Below are 16479 nucleotides of genomic sequence, written 5' to 3' on the forward strand. Positions count from 1 at the left end.
CACATAATTTCCAAAGAGTAAAGGTAAGAGTAAAGGCAAGCTTGAGATTCCGGTTTCTCTTGGAGTCGCTCTCATTAAAATTATTTCAAGATAAAAAAATGCGGCGGTAGAGAAAGAAAACACACGAGTAATAAATTTGTTAGAACACCTCTCTAGAAACGCTCCCCACTTCGGGCACTGAGAATTTCAGGAAAGGCTGCAGGGGCTCCTGTCCCATCGCTGAGTCCGAGCTTTGCCACAGATGAACACACACAGAGTCGTGTCATAATACTTTTTTATTACAATATCCAAAAAACTGAGTATGCAAGTTTAGGAGGTCTCAAGACCCCTTCCTCAGCTGTAGGAATGTGCCCATCTCAAGAGTGTATATTTAAACTATAAAGGAGTTCAAATGTAAAGAAAAAAGAAAATGCAATTTCTTCATAAACATTCTGTGTCTCCTACTACCAATCACATATCCTTTTGTAAACCCTGAAAAATTTCCCTGTAAAGCAAATTTTTTATATATATATAGTGTATGTGTGTGTGAAGTGTTGGTCGCTCCCCTTTCCCAAAGATCAGCTGTTTTCCTTAATCATCTGTATTAGTGTCAACAAATGGCTATAGATACATATTACTTTGAGAATTAAATACATCATTGTGAGATTGAAACGAGCCGCAGGGCAAGAGGAAAAAGCACTATATGCAGATGGCATCTCTTGGGGGAACATTTCCGAAACCTCTGTCTTTCCAAGTCTCCGGACCGACTTTCCAGGACCTCTTTTCTTTATTGCAGGTGCAGCCCCAAAGGCACTGGACAGCTTCTTCCCTCCCGTCTCACCCGGTGGTTCCAGTATTGCTACGAGTGCCCGGGGTCACCCCCGGAGAGTCTGGGAGCTGTGTGAACGCAAATGACACAGATCCAGGGATGCCGGGACCAGGACAGGTGGTCCCGGGGCAGGTGCCACCCAGGGCCCGGCCCCGCTGTCACGTGCGCTGTGGCTCACGGAAGTAAGGGCGGCTCCGGTGCACCCAAACAGCGCCCGATGTCTTTAAAGGGGGGGTTGGCTGGCACGAGCGATTTGAACAGACTAAGGCTGGCTCCCACAGAGAAGGAATAAAGTGATCTGACTCGTCCCCTTTCACCTCCCCGTCACCAAAACCGTCCAGGAGGGCCTGGGACGGCAAAGGAGGGCGGATGGCAAACGAACCGACCCGGACAGAAAGGGAAACCAGCTGGAGAGAGCAAGGACGGGGCGGCCACCGGGAGCGGGCCTGCGGGAGGGCCCGGGCCGGGGTGCCTTTCCGGGGCGCGTCCACTGGGCTCACTGCAGCGCCCGGACGAGGTAGAGCTTCTCCCCGTGCTCGCTGGTGAAGATGGGGGCCTTCTTGTAGTGATCCACCAGCTCGTCCATGGTGTGGAAGCGCCGCTGCCCGATGCAGTAGACGTTGTCCACCAGCTGCACCTTGAAATGCTTGTTCTTCCCTGATGCTTTGAGAGACACGGAGAAGTCACTGGGCTGCAGAGGAAAGAGGACACCAGTTACCACCCGGCCCTGGGCCACGAGCCACGAGCCACGAGCCACGAGCAGGGCCGGGGGCGGGGCACCGGGCTCTGCGTCCATGCCTGGGGCGGCTCCTGGTCTTTACAACGACCCAGAGGTCGGCTGAGATGCTCGTGTTCTGCAGTGAAGAAAACTGACACTTTGCTTAGTAGGGTTTCGGTGCTAAATGTATTTCACTATTTGAAAACTGGAGACTCGTTGTGGAATGGACAGCACCATTGTTAACCGCTGTTAAATCTTCATTTCCCCAAGCTATTTCTCGAATTTGTAAAAAGTCATTTCTATACAGGCAGCAGCTAGAAGTTTCACTTTCTCTAACTCCTACCACTATTAGAAGTTCACCCAACAGCGTGGTGCTGGCACAAAAACAGACACGTAGGTCTATGGAACAGAAAAGAGAGCCCCCAAATAAACCCACACACCTATGGTCAATCAATCTACGACAAAGGAAGCAAGAATATACAATAGAGAAAAGACCGTCTCTTCAGTAAGCGGTGCTGGGAAAGTTGGACAGCTACTTGTAAAGAATGAAATTAGAACATTCTCTAACATCATATACAAAAATAAACTCGAAATGGATTAAAGACCTAAATGTAAGATTGGAATCCATAAAACTCCGAGAGGAAAACACAGGCAGACACTCTGACGTAAATCGTAGCAATATTCTTTTGGATCTGTCTCCTAAAGCAAAGGAAATAAAAGCAAAAATAAACAAATGGGACCTAATTAAACTTAAAAGCTTTTGCACAGCAAAGGAAAAGAAACCATCGACAAAATGAAAAGACAACCTACTGAATGTGAGAAAATATTTGCAAATGATGTGACCAATAAGGGGTTATTTATATATATCCAACATATATAAACAGCTCATACAACTCAATATCAAAAAACAAACGACCCAATTAAAAAAATGGGCAGACGAACGGCATAGACATTTTCCAGAGAGGAAACGAAGGTGGCCAACAGGCACATGAGAAGATGCTCAACATCGTTTAATCATCAGGGAAATGCAAATCAGAACCACAAGGAGATACGACCTCACACCTGTCAGAATGACTGTCATCAAAAAGAACACAAATAACAGATGTTGGGAGAGAGCGTGGAGAAAAGGAAACCCTCTTGCACTGTTGGTGGGAATGTAAATTGGTGCAGCCATTGTGAAGAACAGTAGGGAGGTTTCTCAAAACACTAAAAATAGAACCGCCATATGACCCAGCAATTCCACTGCTGGGTATATATCCAAAAAAAAAAAAAAAAAAACAACCCAAAATGCTAATTCAAAAAGATACATGCAGCCCAACGTTTCTTAGCAGCATTATTTACAATTGCCAAGGTGCAGAAGCAACCCAAGTGTCCGTCAACACACGAACGTATAAAAAAGATGTGGTACATATATACAATGGAATACTACTCATTCATAAAAAAGAATGAAATTTTGTCATTTGCAGCAACATGGATGGACTCGGAGGGCATTATGCTAAGTGAAGAAGTCAGGCAGAGAAAGACAAACACTGTATGATCTCACATGTGGAATCTAAGAAATACAACAAACTAGCGAACATAAAAAAGAAGCTGACTCACAGATATCGGGAACAAACTAGTGGTTACCAGTGGGGAGAGGGAAGCGGGGAGGGGCAATACAGCAGTAGGGGATTAAGAGGTATAAACTTTAGGTATAAAATAAGCTACAAGGATATACTGTACAACAAGGGGAATATAGCCAGTATTTTACAATAACTGTAAATGGAGTATAACCTTTAAAAATGGTGAACGACTACACTGTACACCTGTAACTTACAGAATATCTTACATCAACTATATGTCAATTTAAAAATTAAAAATTTTTCTAATTCTCAGCTATTTAAAAATAAATATTTTAAGAGCAGTGGAAAATTCTGGTTGCATTTTAACATGGTTCATAGTATCCCAGAGGCGGCTATACTATGGTTCATGTACAGATTTTATTGAGAAATGTTTAAATTTGTGATTATGTCAGTGCCCTAGGTATATGTGAATATATTATATCTTAGAAAGATATTATTACTTTTATTAAAATTAGTCTTTCATCTCACTTATTGAAAAATATGTAGGGTAAGACACTGAATGAGGAATATTCTTTGGGAAAAAAGTATTGCTGAATTCGATAAACAATTATTTACTGAACACGGACTCACACCAAACAGGCCATGCCCTGGCTGCGTGTGCATGAGAGCACAGCATGTATGCTCTGCATGGGCTTCTGCTCTCTTGGAAGTGACCATCCAGTGGGGGAAACGGATAAAGAAGGAGCTGGTACATAGGCGCAAACTGTGCTGAGTTCTGCAGAGAGAAAGGAGGGAGTACTGAGGTGGCACAGGGCATTTAAACTTGGGGCGGGAGGTCAGGAAAGGCCTCCACAGAAACCGGACCTGGGCCCGAGACGCGCGCTAGTGGGTGAGCGCTGAAGAGGGGAGGGGGGACGTCGGTGAAGAAAGGGAGAGGGTCCTGCCTCTCCGGAGGCACTAAGTGGCCGGCGCGGCTGAGGGAGAGGAGGACGGACACTGGCTTCCCTCAGCGGCCTCAGAATAAAACTCAGCCGCCCACCGCGGCCCACCAGGGCTGTCACCTGTCCCCGCTTCCCCAGATCCGACCGAGGAGACAGAAGGATGCCCCTCCCAACCCCAGTCCCACTTTCACTCCTGTTCATGTGGTTCGAGCCAGCCTTTGTCCCCCTCCTTGGTCGACCATTCCCGTAGGTCTCAGCTCACAAGCTGACCGCCCTGGAGAAGCCGATAAGCTCGGCCGCCCTTGGCTACTGTCCAGCAGAAGGCGTCCTGACGCATCAGGCCGGGTAGGGCCGCGTCCAATCCACGGCTGTGTTCCGCAGGGAGCCCTATGGATGGTGGCAGCCGGATAATCCAGGTCTAAACTGAATTCCTAGACCAGGCTGCCTCCTTTCTCCAAACCCAGGAACTTACTGCTGGTGAGCACCCACCAGCCCGGCCCCTGCTTCACATCCCTCCCATCAGGACAACACCAGCAAGCACCCCGCCCCCATCCACCGGCTTTTACGCCGACTCTGCAAACATTCGATTTAAGGTGTACAAATCTTGCAAAACAAGAGATCACTCCATATGAATGAATGACAACTCAGGGAAATGGGGGTCTGAGAAAATCCAGCTCTGGGGCGGGCTGCCACCTGTCACAGCTGTAGGCAGAAACGCATCTCAGAGACACATGGATTTATAGTTTGTATTTGTGTGTCCCTTTGCCCCACACCGAACAAATAAAAACAAATCTTTAAGGGAAAAACCTCACCTTATCTCCATACTAAACCCAGGGCTTGACGACTTGGAGGAAACCCAGGAAGAGATAGGAAGTTTTATCTCTGATTCGGCCTTGGGCTACGTATTAGTTTCAGAATCATGGCCATTAGAGGATTAGGGGCCCAGAGCAGGTGGGGAAGGAGACACAGAACTTGAAAATTATTTCCCCAGCTTGATCTCTTAGAAATGAATCACCATGGGGTGAAGATCTTCTGAGCCAGCCCAGGAGGGCGACTGCAGATGGGGCGCAGGGACCTTGGACGGCCCCTCAAAAAAAAAGGAATCATCACGAACGCTGATGTCACGATGACCCTGTCAACCAGCTAAACAGCACAGGACATTCTAAGTAATCGTCCCGCACAATTCTCAAATCACTACCATCTTCCGGAAACTGAACACGATGGATGCGAGCTGGCCTCGGTGTTTTCAGTATTCCCGCCCAAGGTGCATGTTGTATACGGTTTTGAAAATAGAACAAACTAAAACAGGAACCGCCGGACAGGTGCTCTGCACAGGATGGCCCGGAGCACCGGCCCTGGGGCCACTGTCACACGGTGATCAGTCCTGGTGGGTGAAGGAGAAGCTCCGTGGGCAGTCACCACGCCCCTGGGTCCAGCAGCACCTACACACTAGGGACCGCTCAGCTCTCTCCCGGGGCTTCAGGTTTTTGTGAAGGGACGTTTAGTTTCGAGCATCTGTTAATTTTTATAAGCACATACATTCTGTGCCATGAGTCTGTGCCTTCAGATAAGGACAGAAGGCGACTTCAGTTTCATAGTTTAGCACAAGCCAGGCACTGGGCTCCTTTTAGAGATACTTTAATCAATTCACAGACAAAGTGGCATCGTACGGAGGGAGTAGGGAGTCAGTCAGAGTCGGCGTGTGATAGGCTCAATTTTAATTAAGCCCCATGATCCACAGACGACTCTGAATTTGTTTTTAATTTAAGCTCCTTCATTTAACATCATGGTGTGTCATGTGTGTATGTGCCTTACAGCAGTAAAACCAACGCAGCAGAGAAAGTACTTTTTAATTTCGTGGCTCCTGAGTAGAAACCTTGACGTTAAGGACATAGAATGAACTACATTTACGTCAAGCAGGGCTGCTGAACCTTTCGGGCAATCACAGTTCAGCAGGAGTACATTTTCCAATCTACGTACTAAAATGCACTGTTACGTGTTACCACTAAATCCTGAACGAAGCCTGAAGATGAAATGGATCAGTGGTTCTCAAACTGAGCTCCCAAGACCGCAGCATAAGCGTCTCCTGGGATCTGTCAGGTGAAAAGTCGAGCTCTCAGGCCCCTGAGCACGGAACCCCTGAACCAGCAGCTCTGGGGCGGGGCCCAGACATCTGTGTTTCAGGAGCCCTCCCGGGGACGCGGATGCAGTTTGAGAAATGGGCTCTGAGCCAACCACCAGCAGGGTTTTCAAATGCTCAGAGCCACGAGGACAAGACAGGAATGAGCTTTGCGGGCTAAGGAGCCTCTCGAAGGAGGCGGCCCCGCCGGGCCAAGCTCACCCCCAGGCGGCGATGCCCTTCTGACTCTGTCCTGAGAAGTCAGGCCCTGCTCTGGACAGTCCCTGTGGGGAAGCCCCCAGAAGAGACAGCAGGGACTCTCTTCCCTTCACACCGAGCCGGTCCCCTGGATCTGACGGAGACGCGGCTGCTCCAGGCCCGGAACGAACTTGTCCCGCACGATCCCTGAGAAGTCGGCCCCATCGGCCTGGTACACGAGGGCTGCGATCCTTCCAGGCTCAGCTCCCAGCCTCCGGGGAGTCGAGTGAGGAAGGCCGGAGCCACACTCACCTGCACGGGCGGGGGGTGCTGGCGGGAGGACTCAGCGATGCTCTAACCCTAAGCTTGTCACAGAACCGTGACAGGTGTCTGCTGGCCTGTCTGCATTGAGAAAGAGGACCGAAACCCACCAGCCCAGCAGCTGGGGCGCGAATGACCTGGAGACACAGGCCCACACGAGGGAGTGCTGTGCGCCTCCCACGCTGGGTACAGAGTGAGTCCCTCATCCAGAGCCAGCAAGCCACGGTCATTTCCGAGGCAGGGAGAGAGCTGTACCGGGAACCCCTCCCGGTGGTGGGAGCACGAGCCGGAACTGCTGCAGGCCTGGACACAGGGTCTCTGCACCATCGAGACGCTGAAGACGCGCTTTCTCCAGGACCCGGCTGTCTCACCCCAGGGCGTGCTCGGGTTCAGAGGAGCGCGTACAGGTGCAGCAGGACTACTCATGCTGGCCCCAGGTGCCGACATGCCTCACGTCCACCGCAGGAGTCAACAAACACAGGAGGGGACGCTTCATCACACAACAAAATGAATGCGTCCACACGGACTGAACGATCTCACGAAGTGTGGACAAAAGAAGAAAGTAAGAACAGCCACAGTGCGATATCAACTGTACAAACCAGAAGCAGGCAGAACCCAAACACACAAACATACGTCTAAAACGGTAAAGAAAACGACCAGCTCCCAGTGAAAGGGAGCAGTGATCTCTAGCAGGAGGTGCAGTGCAATCAGGAGGCACATACAGGTATGTGAGTAGCTTCCAGAGGGCCGCCAACGTCCTATCTCTTGACCTTGACCTGGGTCCTATTTTTTGACCTTCCTGACCTGGGTTCAACAAGTACTTTTTAAATGAAATTTTTTTGTGTATTACGTGTCACAATGAAAGATGTTCTAAAGGTGCTGAACGTGAAACTGGAAGACTGGGCTCGGCCACTAGTGAGTCATGGGGCGGGGGCACATCCCTCTTCAAACACGGCTCCACCTTCCTGTCCACCCCCACCCCGACGTCCCCTCTTTGGGGACACCAATTACATGTATGTTAAACCTCTCACTTGGTCCTGTAAATCTTAGTTCTGTTTACGACAACAGAATACCGTAAACTGGGTGGTTTAAAAATGACAGAAGTGTATTCCTCACAGTTCGGGAGGCTGGAAGTCCAAGGTGAAGTAGCCAGGAGATTCAGTGTCTGGTGAAGACCTGCTTCCTGGTTCACAGCCAGCCACCCTCTCACTGTGTCCTCATGTGGCAGAGGGGCTGGGGAGCTCTCTGGGGTCTCTTTTATAAGGGCACTAATCCCATTCAAGAGGGCTCCCTCCCAATCCCATCATATTGGGGATCAGGCTTCAGCCTATGAATTTAACAAGGTGGGAAGTTGGGGGGGAAGGACAACATGCAAACATTCGGTCTGTAGCAAAATCTCTACGCTCTTTTCTGTATTTTCTGTCCTTTTATTTTTTTGCACGTGTATCCTAAAATCTCTCTTCCTCTGAGCTATCTTCCTATTTACTAATCCTTTCTTCAGCTGTGTTTAATCTGCTGTAAACCCACCAAGTCCTTAATTTCAGTTACTGTATTTTTTAGTCCTAGGATTCTCACTTGATTCTCCCTTATTACTTCTAATTCTCTGCTCACATTCATCTTGCTGAGTTTCTCGAACCTATTTATCCATATATCTTAAAGACTGCATTTCAAAACTCAAAATCTGGACTTCCCTGGTGGCGCAGTGGTTAAGAATCTGCCTGCCAATGCAGGGGACACGGGTTCGAACCCTAGTCCGGGAAGATCCCACATGCCACAGAGCAACTAAGCCCACGTGCCTCAACTACTGAGCCCCCATGCTGCAACTACTGAAGCCTGCGCATCTAGAGCCTGTGCTCTGCAACAAGAGAAGCCGCTGCAATGAGAAGCCCGCACACTGCAATGAAGAGTAGTCCCCGCTCAACACAACTAGAGAAAGCCTGTGCGCAGCAACGAAGACCCAATGCAGCCAAAAATAGAAATAAATAAATAATTTATGAATAAATAAAATAAAAACTCGAAATCTGTGGGTCTGTTCTAATGTCTTCCCCCACCCCTTTGATTTTGGTCATCTAGTTTTGTCTCCTGGTAATTTTTCTTTGAATGCTGCATATTGTGTATAAAAAAAAATCAAAGAGACACTTTGAGGTTCTCAATGGTATTACTGTCCTCCGAGAGGGTTTGCTTTGCTTCTGCACCCAGGGTGGGCAGGGCACCTTAGTTCAATGAGGGATGTAACTGATTACAGTCTGGTGTTATTCCCAGTTTGCCTTTGATCCCAGTGTATAGATTTTTGGGGGCCCTGCCCCCTCAGGGGGCCTGACCTCCCATTTCTGCCCCCCAGCACCATAGACTACTGAAGGTCTACTTCTCTGCTGCTCTGTGTTTGTCTCAATGTTTTGTCCAGCTATTCTAGCTGTTTTCAGAAGAAGCACCAGTCTGTAAGGAACCAGTCCACCATGAGCAGATGGTCACGTGACACGGGCAGGCGGTGACCCATCCAGGCCCCAGTTCTCCACCACAGTCGTGCTGCTGAGAAGCAGGAGAGCTGAGTCACTGGCTCCACTACCAGGCTGCCTGCTCTCCTATTTTGGCTCCTTTACTTACTGGCTTTGAGACCTTGGGCAAGTTTCCCAACAGTTCTTCAGTTTTTGCAACTATGGAACAGAGATAACTCCTGAAACTGGGAAGAGACTGGGGCAGTTGAATAAACTACAGTAATGTCAGAAGCACAGCATCTTTGGGGACGTTTAAAGCAAAACTGTCACCTAGTGGCCCTTCTTTAAGCTCCTTCTATGAAGCTTTATAAAGACAGCCATCAGCATCTCGTCGATTTTTTAAAACGGCTTTCAATTAAAGTCTCCAGAGAACATACTTTCCACATCACCTACGAGAGGCCTACGTCCTATCACAGAAGCACTACACCGCACTGCACCCTGACCACTGTCATCAGTGCTTGTCTACATGGCTCTCCTACGAGGCTCTAAGCGTTCTGAGGGAGAGGCTCCTTCTTTCTTATTTTTATATATTTGGGAGAAAAAACTGGGCCTCATACATAATAAGCACTCAACAGATGGTCGCTGAGCGAACTGGCCCGGGAGTGACCGAGGCTGTACAGACCCCTACGTCTGCCACCTGGTACCTCTGAAGTCTCCTCCTGGGTTTCAGCAGAAGGAAAGGAACATCGCTGACATGAAAGCCACCTGTCTGTTCTCTCTTTAAACACAAAGGGCAAAGCACAACCTCCTGAACTTTAATGTTCAGTTCCAGTTGTCTCCTATCTTATTATGGTCCTGTTTTCTACCTGGGCCACTTGTACTATGTGTCTACCGCTGTGTAACAAATCTCTCCCAAATCCAGTGGCTTAAATAACAATTTCTAATTGGGAATCTGGGAGTGCCTTAAACCTTGACTGACCTGGGGCCACCAAGCTCCATCAGGCTGTAGGGAAGACATGGGCTGAGGCTGCGGTCATCCGAAGGCCCAGCTGGGGAGGCAGGTCCACATACAAGGTGGTCTGCTCACATAAGCCGCTCGGAGGCCTCCGTCCCTGGTCTTGCAGCATCCCCATAGTCCTGCCTCAGCACCTCCACAACGTGGCGGCCGGCTCCCCACAAATCAAGCGGTCCCAGATGCAGCAGAGCCACATGCACGTACGACCCAGTCCCGGGAGTCGCCCAGCACCTCTCCTACCACATTCTATTCATCAGATGTGAGTTAGCAAGTGACACCCTGCTGACGGGGACGCCGTCGCCTCCACCCTTTGAAAGGACGGGTATCAGACGATTTGTGGACATCTTTTTAAGCCACCACGGGACCGCAAGTTGTTAAAGTTGTCTTGGGCTGGACTAAAACCTAGACTGGGTCCTGTACCTGTTTCCAATTTTGGAACACCTAGCTTCCGTCCTCCCTTCAATCCTATCTTCCTGCTTCTTCCCACTGTCCAAACTTCCCCATGGTTCCCTTTCTCCTTATTTGGTATAATTTCTCTTTGCAGAATACTGTGCTAACTTTTCAAATTGAATTCAAACATCACATCACTTCTTGTTCTCTCCTTCCCTCGGACTATTCTTCGAAGAATTGACTTTTCTATTCTCACAGGTTTTGAACCTGGGGTTCTGAAGAATTATCTGTTCGTTTAAGTCATTCACTCACCTGACATTTTCGGAAGTCATTTTCCAAGGGGAGTGTGAGGACAGCTGATAGACTGACAAAAAACCACCCTCTCTCAGGGCTTTTATCATCACTATTTTTGTTTTTAGATTTTAGGTCCCTATTTGAATATGAATCCCTCTGAGTACTAGACCCTGATTGCACTCCACATCTCCACACCGGATCACAGTAGGTGCTCAATAAATGCACTGACAGGTGAATCTCCAATTTTGAGCATCTCTTCCTCTATTCGTTCCTTCAGGTAATTCTTCCATCTTACCTCTTTGCAATTTCTGCTCACGACAACTTTTAGAAAGGAAAACCAATTATACCATCTTTGATACTATTTCTACAGCTTCACCAACTCGATCCATTGTTTCAAACACTTGCTGAAAAGCACCTTTATATTTTTATAAAGTAGACTCCCTGGTCAAATATTTCTCTCCTTTACTCAAGATTGAATCACGATTTTCTCAACACCAGTATTAAAAAAAAAAAAAAGGAGCACTGAGAAGAGTCCACAATATCCTTTGATTCATTCTCCATCCCCAATAGCCTAGGTATTCACATGATTTTTTTCTAAGCACGTGGCTGTGAAGAAATAATAGAGGAAGCAGGGACTTTGCTCCCAGGCCCTCCTGAGTCTTTAATAACCTTAAAACGTCCACATATCTTTCACTTCAGATTTTAGGGCAAGATGAGAATAGAAGTGCCCCTCGTGTGGCCTACTGAGCCTCCCAGGTGGGCGCTGGGTGGATTTCTGGTCATGCTGGTCTTCAAGCACCAACAATTGATACGAATATTTAAGGCTCTCTCTGCCCCCAAAGAGGGGTCACCTTGTCGATTTCTTATCAAAAGCTGTATCATTCTTTCCCCCTTGTCTGGTACATGGAAATTTTTCTCTCTTTTTTGCTTCTTTAAGGAAGGTACTCTTTTGTCCAGAGAAGTAGCTCCTTTGCCAAAGAAACCTGAGAGCCAGTGGGCTGAAGGCAGATTGTTCTCCGCTGATCGATACTCTCCCGGTTCTAATCTCAGAAAAGTGGCCTTCCAGGTCCATCACCCATTAGATCACCGCCACCCCCAGCCGTCCGGCAGAGGCTTTTTTCATCAAAATTGACTCCCTCTATACAGGAGCTCTCCTCTTTGTGTTTACATCAGTTTACCTTCTGACTGGCATTTTCTATTCTCCTATAAACGTGTCTCTGAAATATTTACTCTATAGGCCTAAAGCCAATCCCACAGGTGACATGATCAAATATGATGGCTCTCATTAGCTTCTGAAATAAACTTGTTTATGCAAGTGAAGAGAAATCGACCAGCAAACACAGTACGGCCCTCAAAGTCCATCTACCTAATCTTTCAACGGAAGTGTTTATGGTCCGTTTGTAAGTTAGTATGTGCGTGTGTGATTATCCCTCCCCGCGTCCCCAGATGCATTTCCTAAAGCTAATGGGAACACCTCGGAGGACAGACTTTTAGAATACTGCCCTTGTCATTCTCTGTCTTTTGGCCATGCCATGCCTGGAGTGACTTATCAATAATAAATGATATTATATATATATACACATATCAATTTACAGCCTGTGGTGTAAGTACAGACAGGGAATCAATTTTGATTAAAAGAAGGCTATATTGGGATTTCCTTGGTGGTCCAGTGGTTAAGACTCCACGCTTCCACTGCAGGGGGCGCAAGTTCGATCCCTGGTCAGGGAACTAAGATCCCACGTGCTGCGTGGCATGGCCAAAAAATAAGAAAATAAAATAAAAATAAAAGAAGGCTCTATTGGACGACTAGGGAGGGTGATCTAACAGAATGATAAAACAGCTTTCTGTGTTATGAGCTCCGTGGGGCGACTCTTTTATTTCTCTGTGCTGCTCTTGCAGTGCTACTGAGGCCACGTTTAGGAACTGCTTGGTAACAGCACCATGAGAAACACCCACAAATAGGCCAAGAGTGCAGCTGAGACTGAAAGGCTCTGGGCTGATGCAAATCGGAACCACAGTGAGACACCACTTTGCACCTATGAGGCTGGTTATTATGAAAAAACAAAAACACCAAAACAACAACTGTTGGCAAGGATGTGTAAAAACCGGAACCCCTAAGCACAGCTGGTGAAAGGTAGAGTGGTGCAGCCGCAGTGGAAAACAGACTGCAGTTCCTCAAAAAATTCACCAACAAATCACCGTTTGCTCCAAAATCTCTGCTGGGTATAGACCTTCAAGAACTGAAAGAGGGACTTGCACAGACACTTACACACCCATGTTCACAGTGGCATTATTCACGGTAGCCAAAAGGTGGAAGCAACCCACCTGGCCTTTGACAAATGATGGATAAACAAAGTGTGGTCCACCCATACAACGGAGTATCATTCAGCTTTAAAAAAGGAAGGACGTTCTGACCCAGGCTACAGCACGGATGAACCTTGAGGACATTATGCTGAGTGAAGTAAGCCAGACAGAAAAGCACAGACACTGCGTGATTGCACTTATACGAGGAGGTACTTAGTCAAATTCCTAGAGACAGAGAGTAGAAAACAGCCTGCGGCTGGGGGAGGGCATGGGGAGTTAGCATTCAATGGGGACAGAGCTCCAGTGAGGGAAACGGAAGAGCCCTGGGCAAGGATGGTGGTAACGCTTGCACAACAATGTGAATACGCTTAACGTCGCTGAACTTGCACTTGAAAATGATTAAAATGTTCAACTTTTATGTTATATATATTTTGCCACCACAATAAAAAACATTTTTTAAAAAAGTTTATGTGCTAAAAACTGGTGTAATTCCGGTGGAAACCTTATAATCTGGACAGAGGAAACCGAAGTAGCAGGATGGGTGAGGACACGAGCTCTCCTGCCTTGGAAGTTACCGCAGGAATCGGCAGGGGGGCCCTGGCAGAAGGGATGCTGAGAGGAGGGGCCTCGGCGGGGGTACAAAGGAACCCATCATTTCGTTCAGATCACCCTCGACACGGCTCAGACCCGGCTCCTGAACCAAAAAGGGTTGCCCCCCTCTGGCCTGGGGTCAGGCAACAATCGTCCCCGAACCTGACGTTTTTCTATCTCAACCTCCTTGAAATGCAACAGGGACTCTGCCCGACTCTGGCTGGTACACGCACCGGGCCTCCTGAGTATCTGAATATCGGGACTGTTAGCTGCCTCGGATACCATCTCTGCTGGGCAAGTACGTTCCCTGCCCGCATCTCCAGACCAAAACGTAAATGCTTCTTGTAGAATTTCTTCTGCAAGTCGCCAAGGAACTGTTTCCAAAGGACAAGCGGTGAAGACCCCTGGCAGCGGGGAGAGAAGAGGTGGGCCCGCCTGCCTCCAAGAAGGAAATGTTCAGCAAGCACCGACCAGAGCCGAATGCAAACGTTCCTCCCTCTGTCCAGGCTTCTCACCTCGCCCCACAAGGTGCTTCCCCTTCACCAGGGGAAGAAACCACAACCAGGGCAGAAAACACGGGCCGGAAGGGCCCACGTGCACCTGCTGGGGCGGTAGCCCCCCGTCCCTCACTCCGGGTCTGCCTGTGGGTGTGTGCTGTTAAAAACTACAGGTACAGGGCTTCCCTGGTGGCTCAGTGATTGGGAGTCCGCCTGCCGATGCAGGGGACACGGGTTCGTGCCCCGGTCCGGGAAGATGCCACATGCCGCGGAGCGGCTGGGCCCGTGAGCCATGGCCGCTGAGCCTGCGTGTCCGGAGCCTGTGCTCCACAACGGGATAGGCCACAGCAGTGAGGGGCCCATGTACCACCAAAAAAAAAAAAAAAAAAGAAGTTCCAATTACTATAAGAAATGCAATTTGAAAAATATAGCAAGGAACTATGCTAATCCTTCTATTCTGTTTCTTCCTGGCCAAATAATTTTAATAGATTTTTTTTTTAAGAGTAAGAGATGAAACCCAAATAGACTGTTAGTGTGGCCAATATATACAGTAAGTTATCTTTAGCAAGTCTTTTCACACGTGAATGTGCTGTATGACAAAAAATTAGTATCTAAATACTACTGTTGGACACAATAAATAAGGTGAAACAGATGCTCTCTTTGGGATCCCTAATGTCGTACAGAGAAAAATGCCTTCCTATACCACAGGCTGATGCTTCGTAGACCTCATCCTAGTTGTAACCTGTCACTTTCTATAGTAATGGAAGAAATAAAACACTGACCACTTACAGAGCACACAGAAATCTAGTTACTGGTTATTCTCCATCGTAAGCAGAGCTTCCTAACCATATCCACAGGATAAGACTGAACAAATATATAAGGATTTACGCTGAGCATCAGAAGGCAGGTAGGAATTTTGAATTTGCTAGATTTAATGAGGTTTGGATTAGCAGGTGGAGGTATGATGGTTAAATATGGAGAAGAAGAAGCCATACCGTTTCATCTTTAGCTGCTGAGGATAAATGACAATTGCAGGTGAGGGAGGAGAGCAAGGGAGGGGGAGAGAGAAGATGAAGAAAGAACAGTCGATATTAAGATTCAGGACAGGAAGGACAGCCAAAGCAGGGTGGTCTGGTTCATTCATTGACTGATAAAACATGTCTAACAGATACCTCTGAAACACCCAGCATATCACTGACCCGGGATATTGCAGGCTATGCCAAAGTTTTGCTTCTTTTTCTGAAATATGCACATCCCTCCCTCCCCCTCCCCCCCGTATCCATCCCCCGCAAGCACAGATTTCCCAGGACTCAGAGCTGGGTATATTTTTACTTTTCAAAACAGAAAAATATGAAATATTTTTAAATGCAAAATAGCAAGCAAGAGTCGAGCTTATTTACCTTGGAATCCCTCAGGATATTTAAAAAATGAAACGCATCTTGAAGATGCACTCTAAAAGAGCTGTGCTTACAGAGGAGGTCCTGCAGTTCCCTCAACCCAAGGCGAGCCCTGGCCCCACAGACCACAAGGAAGGAAAGGAAATTAAATGGGGATGCCTCTGAGTCCGGCAGGAACGCTGACCCAGAACCTGCAAGATTATGAAGCTAAGGGCTCACACCGGCCTGGCGGTGGCTTTGGAGCCCAGGCTCTCACCTTAGACATGCCAAAATGCACAGAGAAAAAGACAAAGGAGGGGAGGAAGGAGATGGGGAGACAGTGGCAGGAAGGCAGATGCAGTGGACGGCGGAAAAGGAATAGGCAAGGGACTTGTCCATCTGTACATCCGGACGGCTCCTCGCCGCTGCAGACGAGCTGAGCACGGACTGGCTACGAGCAGGAAGACAGCGCAGCCGGCCTCTCTGTCATGGCTCTTCAGGGTGAGAGCAGCGACACGCCTGAGAGTCCGCTGAGCATGCCGTTGGCACAAGGCAGGCACGCGGACAGCAGAAGGTGCCACGTCACGGCGAGTTCCGTCAGGACACAAGCGGCCCTGCGCACCCTCGGGCCACCTGGCGGCCTTCAGCCCAAGCCAGTGCCACTGCGGGTGCAGAGTTGACCAGGTCCCAGCAAACAAACCCCTTCCTCTGCCCCGGGAATCAATGGTCCCAGCACACGATGAGCTGTCGTGAGCTTGGTTTTCTAAATTAAAACGGAAGGAAAAAAATTTGGAAAGGCTCCCCTAAAAAATGGTTAAAATAAAATATAAACAATTAATGGTTCAATGATTTAGAAAAAGTTAGCTTTTTCTCTAATAATGTGAGACAAATGTGACACTGGAGCTTCTTC

At 48.1% G+C, this 16479-nt stretch overlaps 1 protein-coding gene across 7 annotated transcripts in view; it reads right to left on the reverse strand.

Annotated features, from left to right (window-relative positions):
- Positions 1-1068: 1068 nt before the first annotated feature.
- The window catches only part of NCK2 (NCK adaptor protein 2), a 130814-nt gene continuing 115403 nt past the window's right edge, over positions 1069-16479 (reverse strand). For all 7 annotated transcript variants that reach the window (XM_060027211.1, XM_060027206.1, XM_060027208.1 and 4 more), the window contains one exon: positions 1069-1499. In XM_060027211.1, the coding sequence (XP_059883194.1) occupies positions 1305-1499 (195 nt within the window). In that variant the 3' untranslated portion in view covers positions 1069-1304. The remainder of the gene's footprint in view (positions 1500-16479) is intronic.

The sequence above is a fragment of the Delphinus delphis genome, chromosome 12, assembly GCF_949987515.2.
Source record: "Delphinus delphis chromosome 12, mDelDel1.2, whole genome shotgun sequence".
NCBI classification, from domain to species: domain Eukaryota; kingdom Metazoa; phylum Chordata; class Mammalia; order Artiodactyla; family Delphinidae; genus Delphinus; species Delphinus delphis.